General features: G+C 38.8%; 1 protein-coding gene across 2 annotated transcripts in view; it reads left to right on the top strand.

Annotated features, from left to right (window-relative positions):
* The window catches only part of LOC101276823 (DLA class II histocompatibility antigen, DR-1 beta chain), an 86,455-nt gene that overhangs the window by 53,178 nt on the left and 13,582 nt on the right, over nucleotides 1-19,695 (top strand). Inside the window, exons 3-4 of one of the 2 annotated variants that reach the window (XM_049693814.1) lie at nucleotides 10,129-10,189; nucleotides 11,880-12,161. In XM_049693814.1, coding sequence (XP_049549771.1) covers nucleotides 10,129-10,189; nucleotides 11,880-12,161 — 343 coding nt within the window. The remainder of the gene's footprint in view (nucleotides 1-10,128; nucleotides 10,190-11,879; nucleotides 12,162-19,695) is intronic. The other variant, XM_033416255.2, reaches the window with a different exon arrangement.

Raw genomic sequence — 19,695 nt, forward strand, 5'->3', positions numbered from 1 at the left:
TTTCAGTATGAAAAGCTGAAATGCCTTCCTAAAAAGGAATTAACCTGGACCTGAAATAACAGATGAGGCAGATTCTGGGTTTGAGGGCTGAGCCTGTAGGTGCTGCCTTTGAAAAGAGAGAAGATGCATTCCTTCTAAAAGGACTCATCTTTCCCTCTTTATCAAATAATATTTCCTAGTGCAATTATGAGAACATTAGTGCTCAGTAAATTCAAACCTTCCTTCCATTCTAACTATCCCTTCTTAACCTTGTAACTGCATCGGGATTACCAAAATGGCTTGGTTCATTTCCGCTTCTATTTGCAGCTATACAATTTTGCTTCGTTGGGGGTAGCTTCACTTTGTATTTTCCCTTCTATTCCTTAAGGAAGACTTTTCTCTCACATCCACCAGGACTCTTCTCCCTGCCTGCATCTTTCATCCTTTATTGTCCCTGCATATCCTTCCATTATATTTTATTTGCCTCTTCTGCTCTGTAATCAATTAACCTGAAACATACCCCCTTTCCTCTTTCCACGACTCTTACTACCTCACATAAATGGAGAACTCCAATCTTTAGTTTTTAAGGTTCTTATAGATTTGTAAAACATTTTATCCATTTTCCCCACTTTTGACAACATATGGCTCCACCAATTTATGCTCTGACTATACGTTATAAACAAATCTATTGAAGCTCTTGTTGTAGTGTATTATAACAAGACTATGTAGGCTCTGAACTCCTAGGAGCAAGATCTACAAATCCCATTCATCCTGGCAATGTCAGCACCTTGAAGAATGCTTCACATAATCTTCAGCACTAATACATTTTTACTAAATTTATAGTCTTCAGAGAGAATATTCTTTTCTTTTTTGAATTCAGAATATAATTCCTATACTCCTACTCTCACTTCTAAAAATAGTATGAAATGTTATTTGTAGGGTTGTTACAAAGATTAAATGAGATAATTGAAAACTGCTTAATCAGGACCCAGAACTATTGATTTCTTTTTCCATCATTGTCCCTGCACTTTCTCATGATAACCAGCAGGTGGAGAGATGGCCCTTAATACCTCTCTTCTTTCAGTCCTGTCTCCACCAGAGATTAAATTTTTACCAGCAATGAGATATTAGCATCATAGCAATTTCCTTTCCATTTAATCCTGTCCAGGGGCTTTCCAAAGATGCCTGAAAAGGAATAAATATCCTGATTATAGCACTCTAGACCCATCTAAATCATGCTTGAAAACCAAAAGGGGAGAGTTCTTGGCAATCCACATAGCCATATCCTGTTTCTTCTCACAAACTCTAGATATTAGACCTTCCTCTCACCACATAACTCATAACTTGTCCTGACTCCACTTTCTCACAAGATCTTGAAACCAGACTAATACTAGGACCATTACAGTAGCATTATTTGGTGGAGACAAATGATGTTACTTCACTTATTGGTTGTATAGGAAGGAAAGTGATAGAAATGAGAATTTCCATAAAGTATCTTTGTTCAGCAAATTGACCTGCTTCATCCTAGAAGAAAGAGCCTAGGACCCAGGCTAGAGAAGCAGCCTGAGATTGAAGGACTGGGTCTTTTGATATTACTCCTGAAAAAAGAAAAGAGGCAGTTGTTTTTTTTTTAAACTGAAGTATAGTTGATTTACAATGTCATGTTACTTTATATATATGACATATATATATATAAATATATATATAAAAATATATATAAATGTATATATATATTTCAGATTCTTTTCCCTTACAGGTTATTACAAAATATTGAGTATAGTTCCCTGTGCTATACAGTAACTCTTTGTTGTTTATCTATTTTTTTATATAGTAGTGTGTATATGTAAATCCCAGACTCCAATTTATCCCTCCCCTTCCCCCCATTTCCGCTTTGGTAACCATATGTTTATCTTCTATGTCTGTGAGTCTAGAAAAGAGATGGTTCTAAAAAGCTCTGCATTTCCTTTCCCTACTCATCCAATAGTAGTACCCTTACAGGTTTGTGAAGACACCAGCCCTCCAGTCTCACTCTCACCTCCCTAGAATTGAAGCTCTTCATATGCTATATGACACCTGGGTTACCAACAGTTGATTTTGCTGCTTTGCATTTGTATATCTCAGTTCATCACTTTACTAAAGAAGTAACTGCTCTGCTCAGCCTCTAAGGCCTTTTATACAACAGGTCCTCTCTGCCTATCTGCTCTTATTCCACACTGTTCTTCAATGTGGACATTCACTCCAGGCAATCAGGGCTTCTCCTAAAATTTCTTCATTCCTCCTTCCCCCAGTACTTCCAACCCTAAGCCAGTACTGTTTTTGCTCATATGATTCATGATTGTTCCTTTTCCACTGCTGTTCTTCTGAATCATATCTTCCTCCTTCTCTGATTCAAGTCTCACTTCTGCAAACGAACTACATTTTCAAGTTTCTTCTAAATACTCCAACCTATATGAATATACCCTTTTTCTACTATGTTTAAACTTGATTACCTTAAAATAATACCCATTTGTATTTTCATTGCAGTTATAAATGTCTGTCTTCTTTTTTCTTTTTTTAAATTGAAGTATAGCTGCTGTACAATACGTTGCATGTGTACAATACAGTGATTCACAATTTTTAAAGGTTGTACTTCCTTTATAGTTATTATAAAATATTGACTATATTCCTAGGGTTGTATATTCTTGCAGCTTATTTTACACCTAATAGTTTGTACCTCTAAATCCCGTACCCCTATGTTGCCCCTCCCCTTCACTGTATTTATTCTTAATGTATTGTTTATTAATTCAACAACTATTTATGATTACCTCCGCTGAACCAGGTGTTTCTCCAGGAACTGAGAAAGAATGGTGCACAAAGAAGATAAAAGTCTCTGACTCACAGAGCTATTATTCTATGTGTCTTTCTTTCTTTCCCGGTGGAGATTGATAATCCTATCTTTATCTTGGTATTGCTAGCCACTAGCACTCTTTTGAATATAAGAGGTATCCAGTAAGTGTTTGCGCTTTGAATTTCACCAGTTGTACTCCATGCTTCTATGTCCACATAGCACTTAGCATGATGCTTGACGTTCATAGGTGAGCAGGATTAAACTTGCTGTTTAATTGATATCACTGAATCAAGGAGAAATTAAGATGAACATTAAGGAAGAGTTTTCTGACTTTGGAAGTGATGATTTTAGGGGTAATCTCTGCCATGCCACTCTCCTTCCCCTCTTTGCGTTTTCACACTTTGGTTCATCACCTTCCTAAAGGTCACCTTGTTTCCCAGATTTAACTGCCCCTTTCCTTCCAGTGATTTCCAAAGTATTCGAGAGTGTGTTCCTCTGTCGTTCTTATTCCTCTTTTTCCTAGCCATAGAAACTGGAGCCCAGCTAGTGAGAGGCTTCTAGAATCAGCATGATATGCTTGTTGAAGGTATCATCAGGATATGCTTGTTGAAGGTCCTCATCAGGAGTTTTCCTAGTACATCCCATGATACTCACTAGTTGTACCCAATAAATTCTTACTATCCCTATTTAAATGTTATACTTGTGACTGCCAGGTAATCTTTTTCTTTATGACTAGTGAACTTTGTATCCTATTTTAAAAATCTTTTTATACTTCAAGGTCATAAAGATATCACCTAACATTATCGTCTAAAGATTTTATTGCATTGCATTTTTATATATAGATATACAATTCAACTGGAATTAGTTTTGTGTATGGTGTGAGATAGGTGTCAATTTTCATTCTGTTTTTTAAAATAAGGGTATCCAACTGATTCAGCAGCATTTATTGACAAGACCATCCTTTCCTAACTGCTCAATTGAAAACAATTAAGTCACAAAAGAGGCACAAAAGAGAACATACTGTAATAATTCAATTTATATAATGCTACAAAGCACGTTTAGAAATAAATGTCAGGCTGGGAAAGTACATGGAAAATCAAGGAAGTGATTGGTATAGACATCTGGATAATGAATTATCCTGGGAGAGAGAGAGAGGAGTGTGGATGGAAAGCGGCACATTATGCACTTACAGGGTGTTGGCCCAGTGTCCCCAGTGTTCTATTTCTTGATCTGGGCAGTGGTTTCATGAATATTGGCACTATAAAAATTAAGTTGTACATTTATGCTTTCTGTGTTTTTCTATATGTGTGTTCTACTTCACTACAAAGTATTAAGAATGTAAAATGTTTAATTTCCTGACTAGACCCTTGTAGTCAATATTACTGAGTATCACTAAGTCATCAGCATTTTGCCATGTGTTGGGGATGCTGCAGTTAATTGAAAATACAGTGTGATACAACACAGCCATTTCAAGGCTATGATGAGAACTAAATGAACTAAAGCGTCTGGAAGTACATAATCAGTGCCTTGTAGAAAATAAATGATAATTCATTCTTTGATTTTCCCTTCATTTGTCTGTGCAACCAGAGTTGGGATAGTAGATCTCATTCACAGTCCCCATCGCTTCTAGGTCAGGAACAGCAGGGAGATACCAGCATCACAGCTTTTTATTTGTGCTTGTTAATCATAGCCAGGGACTTCCTACATAGGTATGAAAAGTCAGGCATCATGTCTCTATCAAAATGCCTATCTCCTCCAATCTTCACTCCACACTTTGCTTTACTCTGCAAATACTCTTTCCTCGCTAACCACTTAATCATGTCCTAATTCATTCCTCTAAAGGATATTTTTGGCTTTTATTATCAACATCTAACTTAGTCATTCTGTCCTTTCCTGATTTCTACCCAAGACTTTAAATAAGACCTTCTGGTCAGATGTATCTGCTGGAGATAAGTGATGCTGCCTCATTCTTTATCCCTATTGGTTATAGGGAAAAAACCCCCCAAACAGTTATCTGAGGAAGGATGTGGTTTTTCCAGCAAATCTTTCTCTTTCTCTTTCTTTCTCCAAAATGTCTCACTCAGAAGGAAAGAACCAACTCACAGGCTGATAAAAGGGATGATTTTTCTGTCTCCAAAAGGAAAGAAAAGATACTTCTAAAAGATCTCATGTTCCTCCCTTATTCAACAAATATCAGTTTTTTTATATTATACATGACTAGGAGTCCTATATTGTTTATTCCTACTGTCATCACACTTTGTTGTCACACTCTTTGCCCAACCCCTCGTAACTAACCTTGGGTTGCTGAAAGTTTTCCTAGTTAATATTTTTTTCTAATCTCATTCCCATCTTTCTAAAAGATGTAATTTTACCATTTTTACAATGACTTATCTAGCATAGTTTAACTCTGCATATCCACTCTCTCATATTGCCCAACATTATTTAGGTAGGATTACAGTTCTGTCAAAAAGGACTCTTCACCACCTACCGCCTCCTGACCACTCCCTCCCTCCTACACATATGATTTCACTGTGGTTCCTATTCCCCACATGTCTCTAAACAACGACCCCTTCCTCTATGTTCTAAGTCTCACTTCCTCCAGAACTCACGTCTCTACAAATGCTTCCTTGTTATTGTAAATTATGTTTTTACTTGGTTTTAATTATTTTGTTTTATCAATTTGGATTTTGATTGTTTTTTTATAGATGTTTCTACTGTAGGTCTTGTAACATTGTTTTACTTTAATTTTATATTTCTGTCTTTATTGTGGGTTCTAGTTTTCTTAAAAGTACGATCTAAATTATATATATCTTTTTATCCCTAGCATGTGGCTCCAACAATTTCTCCTACATAGACACAGATAACTATTTCTTCCTAGAAAATGAGAGGATGAACTGACTAGTGACCAAGGGTTAACCAGTCCCAGGATCATGTCCCAGATGACACTCTGTGCTCCTTATTTCATAATTTATTATTAATCACAAAAGATTTTCTGGATGCTTGCTCTTTGGGTCTTTTGAATGTCCTTTATTCTACTTTCTCCCAGTCCTCAATATATCCACAAAAAGTCTCATGAAAACTGTATTCCGATATTTTATAGAGTTACCTATTTCAGACCCTCTTGAGATTGATCTCTCATCTCCTCATTCTTCTGTACCAAATGCTGGAGTCCATGAAGTGCAAAGGGGCTAGTGTTAGCCATGTGCTTATTTTGGGCCTCTGGTCAGGAGCTTTCCTAGAATATCCTGTGGGAATCAATAGCCTTGCCCCAGTGTTTTCCCATTATTTTCCCATTATTCACTATCCGTATTTAATGCTGCTGCTGAGGTATTTCTTCTTTTCTTGACTAGACTTTGGTAATCCTGGCCCATGGCACCATCTTGGTTCATTCTCCATATCTTATTGTCCTTCTATGGCTCACATGTGCTACTTCCTGTGAACCGTCTGTGCTCTTGGTCACAGAACACAATGCTCAGCTTTTTCCCCAGGTCCTATTCCTTCTCCCAAACATTTGCATTTAAAAACTGTTTCTTCTCGGGCTTCCCTGGTGGCGCAGTGGTTGAGAGTCTGCCTGCCGATGCAGGGGACACGGGTTCGTGCCCCGGTCCGAGAAGATCCCACATGCCGCGGAGCAGCTGGGCCCGTGAGCCATGGCCGCTGAGCCTGCGCGTCCGGAGCCTGTGCTCCGCAACGGGAGAGGCCACAACAGTGAGAGGCCCGCGTACCGCAAAAAAAAAAAAAAAAACACACACACACACACAAAAAAAATGTTTCTTCTCTATCTCCCTTTTCTACACTTACCTTCTTTTATCTGCCCTAATATTCACAAAAATATTTCCAGTTCTCTTGGGACCTTTCATTAAAAAAAAAATGTTGAGGCAGTCCAAGATGCCCATGTAGGAAGACCCTGAACTCACCTCCCATGAACACACTGAATCTACTGCTCTATATGAAACAGTTTCCTCTGAAAAAGACCTGAAGTAGCTGAGCAGCTACTTCACATTGCAGACAAGAAAAGGGCCACACGGAGGTAGGTAGGAGAGGCTGAGACTAGGTCTCGCCATAAACCCCAACCCTGACACAGCAACTGTAATAGGGAGGGAACCCACAGGCCTAGAGATTCTTTCTGAGAAGCAAAGTGTTCGTACCTCGACAAGGCATCCAACTTTTAGTACCTGTACCTGAGAGACAACCCTCCAAAACATCTGGCTTTGAGAACCAACAAGACCTGTGGGACACTGGCAAACTGAGAAGACACCCTTAAAAGGGCTTATGCACAGATTCACTTGCCCCAGGGTCTAACACAGACGCAGTCATTTCAAAAGGGCCCAGACTTTACTGAAAAAGATTTATTGCTAATCTTTTTTTTTAAACATCTTTATTGGAGTATAATTGCTTTACAATGGTGTGTTAGTTGCTGCTGTATAACAAAGTGAATCAGCTATATATATACATATATCCCCATATCCCCCTCCTCTTGCGTCTCCCTCCCACATTCCCTATCACACCCCTCTAGGTGGTCACAAAGCACCAAGCTTATCTCCCTGTGCTATGCAGCTGCTTCCCACTAGCTATCTACTTTACATTTGGTAGTGTATATATGCTTCTTATGAACCTAGGGGCAGGACAGGAATAAAGACGCAGATGTAGAGAATGGATTTGAGGACACGGGGTGGGGGAAGGGTAAGCTGGGACGAAGTGAGAGAGTAGCATGGACATATATACACTACCAAATGTAAAATAGATAGTTAGTGGGAAGCAGCTGCACAGCACAGGGAGATCAGCTCTGTGCCTTGTGACCACCTAGAGGGGTGGGATAGGGAAGGTGGGAGGGAGACGCAAGAGGGAGGAGATATGGGGATATATGTATAACTATTTCACTTTGTTATAAAGCAGAAACTAACACACCATTGTAAAGCCATTATACTCCAATAAAGATGTTAAAAAAAACCATATATATCTATGGAATCTAAAATTCAAAAAATTTGAGTTATTTGCCCAGTGCCACATTGTTAGTTCTAGAACTTAGATTATATTATCAAGTCTGAGTATATAGAAATTCCCTTTCTTCTAAGTCAGCATACCCCTTTTGTGTTAGATTTATATATACCACATTATTATATATAAAATGTTCTGCTCTTATTTGCTCAAAATGGTAACTAGTGATTAAATTAATTGAAGACAATGCCAAATGATGATGAAGATATTACTTGCTTTAGGAAGTTAAGGAATAAAAAGATCTTGTGAGCTTGCTATCATAGGGTTATAAAAATAAAAATGTCAATATATTTATTGAGTATTTATTATATGATCAGCACTAGGAAGTGCCACTCTTTAATTTCACAGTTAAAAATATACTGTGAGGGGCTTCCCTGGTGGCGCAGTGGTTGGGAGTCCACCTGCCGATGCAGGGGACACGGGTTCGTGCTCCGGTCCGGGAGGATCCCACATGCCGCAGAGCGGCTGGGCCCGTGAGCCATGGCCGCTGAGCCTGCGCGTCCGGAGCCTGTGCTCCACAACGGGAGAGGCCACAACAGTGAGAGGCCCGCGTACTGCAAAAATAAATAAATAAGTAAAATTATATATATATATATATATATACTGTGAGGGATATACTATCATCAAATCTGTTTTGGAGATCAAGAAAAAAGGCTCATGGATGCTAAAACTGACGTAAGTAGAAGAGCTCATCTTCAAATTCAGAAGTTCTGATTCTACAGCTTGGGATTCTAACCACCATTAGTGGATAGTGGCTTGATTGTGTCTGAATTACTGACAAAATTTCTGATGTTCATATGCACAGTGTGTGTCTTGGACGTGTGTGTGTGTGTGTGTGGAGGGGTGCTGCAAGGTCTGCTAGATCCAATACAAAAGAGACATACCTACTGTATAGCACAGGGAACTCTGCTCAATGTTATGTGGCAGCCTGGATGGGAGGGGCGTTTGGGGGAGAATGGTTACATGTATATGTATGGCTGAGTCTCTTTGCTGTGCACCTGAAACTATCACAAATTGTTAATCGGCTATACTCTTATATAAAATAAAAAGTTAAATAAATAAAATAATAAAATAAAAAATAAGATGTAAATGTCTCTTTTTTATTGTTATTGACAAAAAAGAGACATTTACATTAAAAAAAGAGACATTTACAAAAAAAGAGACATTTACATTCATTCTGCATTTATTAGTTGAAAAGTCCATATGTGTCCACACTTTCTGCAGCCTGCCATGGGCATGTGTTAAAGAATACAAAGAAGTACTAAATATCCTCCTCCTTCTGAGGCTACATTAGCAAGTTGGGCTAAGGTTGCCAAATTAAATACAGGATGCTCAGTTAAATCTGAAGTTCTGATAAACAACAGTAATTTATCAAAATCGAAATTTCACTGGGAATCCTGTATTTTTATTTCCTAAATCTGGCAACCTTAAGTTGGGGACAAGAACTGGACAAACAGTGCTAACCATACAAGCTACAGTGAGCAGTAACTTCACACATTTTAATTTTGTAATGCTGTTGTCATGTGTCGATAAGATACTTGAGAATTTCTGAACAGTAAAATAGACCTGGTCTGACCCAGAGTACCCTTCTTTCTGCCATCATTTCTAGGTGATGGTCTCTACTTAAAGTCTGGGGACCTGCTCATTTTTTTGTAAACTGTCTATATGAGAATATCATCTTCTTCTTAGTTTCTCCCCTTCTGAGGAGACTTGACTACAGAAACAAGTTCTACATCTGGCCAAGGGTGGTAATTTGATGCCTACTTGTATTGTTGGAACTAGGAGACAAAGTTAGAAAATGAAATCGTTGAGGCATGAACAGGAATAAGATGTCTGTGGCTGTAATTTACTACTATAGATAAGTAGTGGACCAGAGGCAGAGAAATTAAGAAAAAAGATGATGTGAAGGATAAACTATTACTTTGCAATTGGTTGGCAAGCAAAGAAATAAATAAACCTTGGTCCTGAACAAATTAATTTTCCTGGAAAAACAGCTCTTCAGTGGGTCTGGATTCTTAAAAAATATAAATTTCAGTGGGACCAAGATTTTCAACAAATGTAATGTCGGCTGCCGCTTGGGGCTGAGGCCTGACTGAGCGGCGGTGTCTCCCGCAGAGAATTTCCTGCTCCAGTTTAAGAGCTACTGTTACTTCACCAACGGCACGGAGCGGGTGCGGTACATGACCAGACACATCTATAACCGGGAGGAGTACGTGCGCTTCGACAGCGACGTGGGCGAGTACCGGACGGTGACCGAGCTGGGCCGGCGGACCGCCGAGTACTGGAACAGCCAGAAGGACCTCCTGGAGCAGAAACAGGCCAAGGCGGACACGTACTGCAGACACAACTACGGGGCTGTGGAGTGCTTCACGGTGCAGCGGCGAGGTGAGCGCGGGGCTGGGCGGCCAGCGGGCGGGGGCGCAGTGCGTGTGAGTGTGTGTTTGAAACAAGGACAGAGACAGAGAGACACAGAGAAGGAGACAGAGGAGACTGCGTTCGGGGGGCGGGGAGTGTGTAGGGCTGTGAGCAAGTACAAGTTAGGCGGGTTCCTGTGAGAGCCTGTTGTCTGGAGACCGTGTGTGATTTTGTCAGTGACTGTGAGAGGGGAGAGAGCGTGTGTGGTGTGGGGAGGCCCGGGAGGGAGGGGAGGTGTGGCGGGAGGGGTGCAGGAGGGAGGCTCCGGGCGTCCTTGGTGGTCCCTGTGGGGGAGGGGAGGGGGAGGGGAGGGGAAAGGGGAGGGGAGGGGAGGGAGGGGAGGGGAGGGGAGGGGAAAGGGGAGGGGAGGGGAAAGGGGAGGGGAGGGGAAAGGGGAGGGGAGGAAACCCCAACTGGGGTGGGCGGTTAGAGATGCTGGAGGGACTTCAAGGTGTCTATGGTTGGGGGAAGGTTTGGGGGAGGAGAGGTGAGGAAAGTGAAAGGATTGGGAGCCTGTGAGGAGAAGAGTCACAGTGTGCTCTGGGCACACACCCTCTTACTCCTGGCACCCCGGAAATAAGTGTGGCGCGTCTGTGTGTGTGTAGGAGCACTTCACTGAGAAAAAGGTGTCAGACTACTTTTTGACAGGTGCAGGCAGGGGAGCCTCTGCGGCTCCTCTGATCTTCCTGAGACTTCTTCTAGGTCTAAATTTTTCGCCTTTTTTTTTTTCTTAGCCTATATATTTTTACATAGTTGAAATGACTGTGTAATCAACTTTTGAATTATAATTGTGTTAACACACTGATGTTACTATTTTTATAACGCTAATAGTATTCGAGTAGTTACATAATATTTCTTTTTATAAGTGTAACAATTCACCTCACAATCTCCTTTATCAGATCTTGTTTCAAAGATATATAGTGCCAAGTACTCAGTTTAAAAGTTACATTTTTTATTTTAAATTTATATTTAAATTATATTTATATATTTATATATATTTATAAATTTATATATTAATATAAATATATATAATATAATATAATATATAAATATATATTAATATAAATATAATAATATAAAATATATATATTTATAAATTTATATTTATAAATTATATTTATATATTTATATATATTTATATTTCTTTGATTCCTAAAGTTCTTGAATATCTCTCACATATTTATTGGCCCCTTGTTACTGCTCTATTATTTATTCTCTATTATTTCTGGGGTCCTGGTGTTTTTCTCAGTGATATAGATTCTCTATGCAGCAAAATTAACACCGTTGATATTTGATTCAGCTTTCTATCCGTAAGAGACAGAGCCTGGATTTGAACCCAGGCAACATGGATTCAGAAATGACACTTTTAATTAAATGCCTTGCAAAGAGTTGTAAACACATCAACAATAAACTGCTTCATGCAATGGGAAAAAAAGACACACAAGTATCCTCAGCATCTCTAAAATCTAATGGGTCCATGCGGTAAGGGCTAAGTTCAGGATCATGGTACTAACTCCTAAAGTTGGGCCACATGGCCACCTTTGAGGGAGACCTGCCCAAGGCTGCAGTCTGGGACTGGAGAGTGGATGCAGAAAGGCAGCCAACCAACAAGACTTACTCTGTCTCCCTCACTTATCCCCTCTACCTTTTTCTCTCCTAGTGGCGCCTACAGTGACTGTGTATCCTGCAAAGACACAGCCCCTGCAGCACCACAACCTCCTGGTCTGCTCTGTGAATGGTTTCTATCTAGGCCATGTTGAAGTCAGGTGGTTCCGGAACGGCCAGGAAGAGGAGGCAGGGGTGGTCTCCACAGGCCTGATCGCTAATGGAGACTGGACCTTCCAGACCATGGTGATGCTTGAAACAGTCTCTCAGAGTGGAGAGGTCTACACCTGCCACGTGGAGCACCCCAGCCGGACCAGCCCTGTCACAGTGGAATGGAGTGAGAAGCTTTCTGGCCTCATAAGTTCCCCAGCCACCAAGGAGGGGGTTTTGATTACCACTGATTGTCAGGTTTCTCCTCTCCCTGAACCATATTTTTATTTGCTTCATGTTCTTCTCTTTTTCAGCACAAGTTACTGGGAGTAGCCCTGTGATATCCTGTGATAGAAACCCTCTGATAGTTTGTAGATATCCTTTGATAGTTTCTATAAATACCTATACCCACTGGTGAGACAATTCTGCCTGGCTGGCAGAGAAGAAGTGTCCCTGTTCTGAGCCTCCATGATACCACAATTCATGGTCACCCCATTGCCCAAGGCACCAGACCCTTGGGCAATGTAAGGCTGGGCTTGTGCTTCTGACACTGTTTCTCTGAGATGTTCCCTGTGATCTGAGAAGGGGTACATCCTCTACAATGTAGGGACCTTCCTGACATGAGGGGAGTCCAACCTCAGTTCTGCCTTTTATTAGCTCTGCCACCCTAGACAAGCTCCTTAACCTCATTCAGCCCCAGGGTCCTCATCTATCAGATACTGAAGTCTTGTGGCCTTATGTCAGGGCTGTAATATTTAAATGAATTCAGTGCCTTAACCTTGAAGCTACTCAATGTGATTTAAAGATGTTTTCCTGGGAATGGACAATTACTCTATTTCTTCCAGGGAAGCCTTCTTTCCCCATTCTCAAAGCTCTCAGTCTTAGAGACTGAAATAGAGAAGTTGGATTTGGGATAAAAATCACTAAAACTAGCCTCTTTTCCCAGGAGCACAGTCTGAATGTGCTCAGAGCAAGATGCTGAGTGGAACTGGGGGCTTTGTTCTGGGTCTGCTCTTCCTTGGGGTGGGGCTGTTCATCTACTTCAGGAATCAGAAAGGTAAGGAACCTGTTGGCAGCTGAGACTCTCAACAGACGTTTTGGGGAAGAAATATGACTTTGACAGGTTAGTTCTCTCTATATCAATGACCCTGTATAAAATCTTTCTTTACCTAGTTGACCTCAAATTTCCTGGAAATCCAGAAATTGACAGTCCATGGTTAGCTGTGGTTGAAACATAAAAGGTGATGGCCTACAGAGATAAGAAAAAGGTTAACATGCATGGAGATTTTGGGTGGAGATCCTGGGGCAAATGCAGGAAGAGACACAGGGGTGATGAAATTACACTGGATTTGTGTGACAGAAGCTTCATCCTCTCAGTGTCTGTTCTCTCTAACCTGGCATCATGTGAAGTGGGTTGTGGTGTTAGAGAAGTCTTAGGAGAGTTGTCTGGGCCCAGGGACATTGTGTTTGGGGATAGATTTACCTCCGTATCTTTTAAGTATATATCTTCCCTCCTCTTCTCCAGAACATCCTGCACTTCAGCCAACAGGTAATGCTCTTTAACTCTCTTTTAGGATCATATTTAGTCTCGCTATAACAGATGGTAGAAGTGACAAGACAGGAGACAGAAATAATGAGAAAGACTTTGGATCTGACTTCTGATCAAGCAGTTTACATTAAAGCTTCTTCTCTCCACTAAACAGAGGGCTTGAACTCTAAGAGTGGCTTTGGCTCAGGGAGACTTAAGAATTTTTCCCCTTCTTACTGCAGTGCTTTAACATGAAGGCCTGAGAGACAGAGAGAGGGAAAAAAGCTGCTTGTAAAGTTAAGACAGGAAATGACTCTGTCCTCTGTCTCCTGCAGGACTCCTCCGCTGAAGAACCTTCTGTCCCGGCTTCTTCATGGCCTAAACAGGTCTCCTGCTTAGCTCTTATTCTTCCAAAACGAGAGTGTTTATCAGGATCTGGTTTGCTCCTGGTTGAGTGACCCTGCAGAAAACGTCCTTCTTGCTGGTTTCCTCAGCCCCCGCGTTTGACCTGGACATTCCTCATATTGTTTGCAACACCTTATCTTCATTCTTTCCTGGTTCCCTCTGTTTTCAATCTTTACTGCCTCCTGTGCACCTGCTCTCATCTTCTGTCCATATTATTATATAATGTTTTTCTCAAATAAATATGGAGTAACAATCATCTGCTTCATACAGTTTCAAGGAAAGAAGAAGAAAGAAAAGAGAAAGGGAGGATTTCATCACAACACTATTAATGGTTATTATTTATATTCCTGAATTTTGGTCACTTGTGGAACTGGAGGTTTCCTTGTTTCTCTCCCTGTTTTTTCCTCGAGGTTTCTGCATTTTGTCATTAGGCATGTTTTCCTGAGCTAGGAGAAAGCCCTTAATTGACCCTATCATGATGGTTTCCTGCATCTTTGTAATCTCAAAGATAAGCACACTTTATAAAAATCTGTTATTATTTAAAAATTATGACATTTATAATCATGCTCTTTTTCTCTTTTTCCATGATTTTTAAAGAAAGTATCTAATCCTGGGTTAGTTCACACCTTGATCACCTCTTTAATTAGACTAATGGTGGGCTTCAACATTTGTCTTTTTCTGTCACTCAGATAAACATCAGCGACATGCTGACTATTTGGCTGGGATGCATTCTTCCCCATAAATAGGTTTTGGAAGGCCATCAGGACAGAGCCACAACTCATGTCAATAAGATGCATTTCTGAGGCCCTCCAGTTTCTGTCACAAACTTACTGTCTTTCAAGGGAAAATCCTGTATGGATCTTATCTCAGCAGAAATCAGAGACAATTCTGAGAAACAAAGGAAAATTTATGAATACAGGGACGTTCATTCAAACAATGAAATATCCTGCAGTTGGAAGACAAATGAGAATCCCTGTTATGGAATAATCCCCAAAATGCACTTTCAGTAGGTATAGGAGATTTGTATAGTATACAACATTTAAAAACAATAAGATAGAGGAGAATAGAAATATATCACTATACCCTATCTATCTATCTATCACTTACTTACATTTGTAAATATAAACAATGGCAGGAATTTTTAAAAAAAAGGTTGCCTTTAGGGCCAGATGAGAGAATAGGTTGAAGGGGACAAATATGAAAGCCAGACTTTTTGGAATATATTTAATAGTTTTAACTTGGGGGACATTCAAATATTTTATGTAATAAAAAATTTAAATCAAAAGTTTAACAAGGAGATACATAAAAACTAAGAACAAACTGGAATGATTAAAACAAACTTGACAAAAAGTATATGATGGGAAACAAGCTAGAAAAGTAAATCAAACTTTTTTTGACCCTTGCATAAAAGATTGTGGGACTATAATTGTAGATAAGTATGTAGTTCTAAATTCCAAAGACTTTAATAATGTAAGCGAGTTGGGTAGGCTCAGAGAAAGGTAATTAAACTGGTTAAGAAGACGGTGGGTTCTGCTATTGTATTCCATCTGAAGAGTCAGTTTCAAATGTAAATCAAATCTAAACAGTAGTTAATAGATTCAGAAGTGTATTTCAAAGTAATAGTTGAATTCTCCACAGTCAGACATAACTATTATTTTATTTTCAAGCAAATTAAAGGCTTATTTTTGCATATGTTAATTATACTGTGTTATTTGTGTGAAACAGGTTATCATCCTGTAGGAGTTTGATAAACCAGTAGTCATGTCTGCAATGTGCATACAGTTGGGATAAGTTCTATTTGATCCCAGGGTTGCACCTTCACTGTCACTTTGTTCTCTGGGATGAAAAAATAAGTTGTCTCATTTTATTTGAGACCTGTGGTGGGAAATGATAAGGTAGAAGTAAAGTATACGGTATGCATGTATCTATGAAGATGCTTTCTAGCAAGTAGCAGATAATCCAATCTAACTGGCTTTACTTTTCTTTAAGTTATTTATCTCACATAACACATAGACCCAAGGTAGGGAATCTCCAGAGTTGGTCAATTCATCAGGCCAGTTGCATCACCAATGATCTTAAAGGCAAGAAAAGAGAACTGTTTCTTCTCGTGTGGTTTTATAAGGAGCAACCAAACTTCTTCCAGAGTTTTCCCAATAGACCGACTTCCCCACACATTCGGAGGACCATGGATTACAACGGTAGGCTCAGACAAACCTTGATTCATCCTTTGTGACATGGGCCTGCCTCCCGTGATACACAAGGGAAGAAAAGGTTTAAAATCATCTTTTTTAGAGAGAAAGAAATGGTCCATGGGTAAGGAGGATGATTTTAGGGTATGGAAGTATTAGATTGTGTTTTTAGTGATTTCCTTATGAAGGATGATAGATATTTAATGGACAGCATCATTGCAAGGATTTTTTTTTTAGCATTGAGACTTAAATATCAGCCGTAAGCCACTTCCTTCCCCCCAAAAAGCAAGCAAGCAGGAGGATTATTTACATGATTTTAGAGCGTATACTGACTCTTAATTTTGTGAGGAAAAGTATATTTTCCAGGGAAATTTTTTTTAAAGACACATAATGAGGAATGACTCACTTTTTAAAATGCTAAAACCTATTATACCTCTATTTCATTAAGCACTTTTTGGCATTCATTCATTATTTGTTATATACACCAGTAAAACAAAGTCCAGAATTAGATCCCTGGACATTTGACGTTTAGATTTGTATAGAGAGTTTCAAGTTGTTTGTCAGGTATAGCCCATACTCATTCCTTTAAACAAAATGGATACTTCACAAATATGCATGTGCAGATGTTCATAGCAACATTAGTTATTATAACACAAAACTGGAAACAAGCCTAGTATCCATCAGTCAGTGAATGGAAAAACAAAATGCACTGTATCTATACAATGGAAAACTATTTAGCAATAAAAAAGAACAAGTGAAACACATTTAAAGGAATTGATGATACATGATGCAAAATGGATGAACTTCAAATATATACTAAGTGAAATAAGCCAGACACAAAAGACTACTTGTCATATGATTCCATTTACATGAAACATCTAGAAAAGGCAAATTTATAGACTGAAAGCGAATCAGTGGGTCTCTAGGGATTGGGGTGGGGGTGGGAATTAACTGTAAACAGGAAACTTTTTGGGGTGACAGAAATGTTCTAAAACTGGATTGTGGCGATAGTTGCACATATCTATAAAATTACTAGAAATTTCCCAGTTGAGTATGATGTAAACTGTGGGTTTGCCATAATTAGCCTTTATTATGTTCAGCTCTGTTACTTCTAGATCCATTTTATTGAGAGTTTTAATCATAAATAGGTATTGAATCTTGTTAACTGCTTTTCATACATTTATTTAAATAATCATGTAAGTTTTATCCTTCAGTTTTTAATATGGTGTATCATGTTGATTGATCTGCTGATGTTGAAACATCCTTTCATCCCTGTAATAAATCCCACATCATGGTGTATGGTCCTTTTAATGTATTGTTGCATTTGGTTTGTTAATATTTTGTGGAGGATTTTTACATGTATGTTCATCACAGAAATTGGCCTGTAATTTTTTTTGTGTGTGTTGTATCTGGTTTTTCTATCAGGGCAATGTTGAATCATAAAATGAGTTAGGAAGTATTCCTTCCTCTTCAATTTTTTGGAATAATTTGAGAACAGTACGTATTAAATCATTGAACGTTTGGTAGACTTCATCTGTGAAGCCATCTGGTCTTGGATTTTTGTTTTTTGAGAGGTTTTTGATTACTCTTTCAATCTCTGGGCTGGTGGTTGGGCTATCAGATTTTCTGTTTCTTCATGAGTCAGTCTTGGAAGCCTGGGTGATTCTAGGAAAATGTTTATTCTTCTAGGTTGTCCAATTTGTAGGTGTATAGTGTTCATAATATTCTATTATAGTTCTTTGTATTTCTGTGTTATCCGTTGTTATTTCTCCTCTTTCATTTCGGATTTTATTTATCAGATCCTTTTCTCTCTCTCTCTCTTTTTTTTTTTCTTAGTCAGTCTAGCTAAAGATTTGAGAATTAAAAAAGAAAAAGTTTTGCCAATTTTGTTTATCTTTTCAGTGACTCAGCTCTTAGTTTCATTGATCCTTTCTGTTGCCTTTTTACTCTCTATTTCATTTATTTCCACTCAGATCTTTAATATTTCCTTCCTACTGTCTTTGGGATTCATTTATTCTTCTTTTTCTAGTTCCTTTAGGTGTAAGGTCAAATTGTTTATTTGGGATTTTTCTTGCTTCTTGAGGTAGGCCTGTATTGCTATAAATGTCCCTCTTAGTATTTCTTTTGCTGCATCCAAAGGTTTTGGTATTTCATATTTTAATTTTCATTTATCTTTAGGTACTTTAAAAATTTCTTCTTTGATTTCTTCATTGACCTAATGGTTATTTGGTAGCATGTTGTTCAGTCTCTGCGTATTGGTGATTTTTCCAGCTTTCTTCTTGTAGTTGATTTCTATTTTCATACCATTGTGATCAGCAAAGATGCTTGCTATGATTTGAATCTTCTTAAATTTATTGAGACTTGTTTTGTGTCTCAACATATGGTTTATTCTTGAGAATGTTCCATGTGCACTTGAGAAGAATGTGTATTCTGCTGCATTTGGATGGAACGTCTTTACAAATATTTAAAATCCATCTAGCCTAATGTTTTATTTAAAGCCACTGTTTCTTTGTTGATTTTCTGTCTATATGGTCTATCCACTGATATAAGTGCAGTGTTAAAGTCCCCTACCATTATTGTGTTGAGTGTTGATTTCTCCCTTCAGATAGATTAACACTTGGTTTATATATTTTGGTGCTCCTGTGTTATGTGCACATATATTAATAACAGTTTTGTCTTCTTAATGAATTGTTCCCCTTATCATTATAAAATGTCCATCTTTGTCTCTTTATCTTTTTTGGCTTGATGTGTGTTTTGTCTGATATGAGTGAGGCTCCACCCATTTTCTTTTGGCTGCCATTTCCTTGGAGTATCATCTTCCATCCCTTCACTTTGAGCCTGTTTGTCTTTATAGCTGAGGAGAGTCTCCTTAGAGGCAGCATATAGCTGGGTCTTGTGTGTTAATCCATCCATCCACTGTGTGCCTTTGATTGGTGAATTCAATTCATTTACATTTAGGGTGATTATTGATAAATGAAAACCTAGCACTAACATTTTGTCTTCTCTTTTCTGGTTGCTCTATATCTCCATTATTTCTTTTCTTTGTGTCTCTGTCTGCCATTTTAGTTTGGTGGTTTTGCATAATGTTTTTCTCAGTTTCCTCTTTTTTGTTTCGTGTGTCTGCTCTAGGTTTATGTCTTTTGGTTACCTTGAGGTTTGTATAGAATGTCTTACAGATAAAATAGTCCTTTTTCTGTTGATAGCATCGTATCTCCATTTGCCCATATGGGTTCCATCCTTCTCCTCTTGTTCTCTTATGTTTCTGTTGTCTAAAATTATCCCTTTCCATGTTGTGAGCTTGTTACCAAATTGAGGCAGCTATAGCTATTTTTACTGCTTTTTTCCCTCCCTTTCCCCTTCATGCTATAATGAAGTGTTTTAAGATCTGTTGTGATATAGAGTTGCAATTTTCTGATTCTGTCTGTCAGTATATCACCTTACTTAAAGTTTTGTATACTTTTGCCTTTATGTCTCAGGTAGAAGGGCACTTTCAACTTTTCTTGTAAGGTTTATGTTGGTGGCCTCCTGCAGCTTTTGTTTGTCTGGGAAAGCCTTTACTTCTCCTTCATATCTGAATGATAACTTTGCTGGATAGAGTA

This window comes from Orcinus orca, chromosome 10 (assembly GCF_937001465.1).
Source record: "Orcinus orca chromosome 10, mOrcOrc1.1, whole genome shotgun sequence".
NCBI classification, from domain to species: domain Eukaryota; kingdom Metazoa; phylum Chordata; class Mammalia; order Artiodactyla; family Delphinidae; genus Orcinus; species Orcinus orca.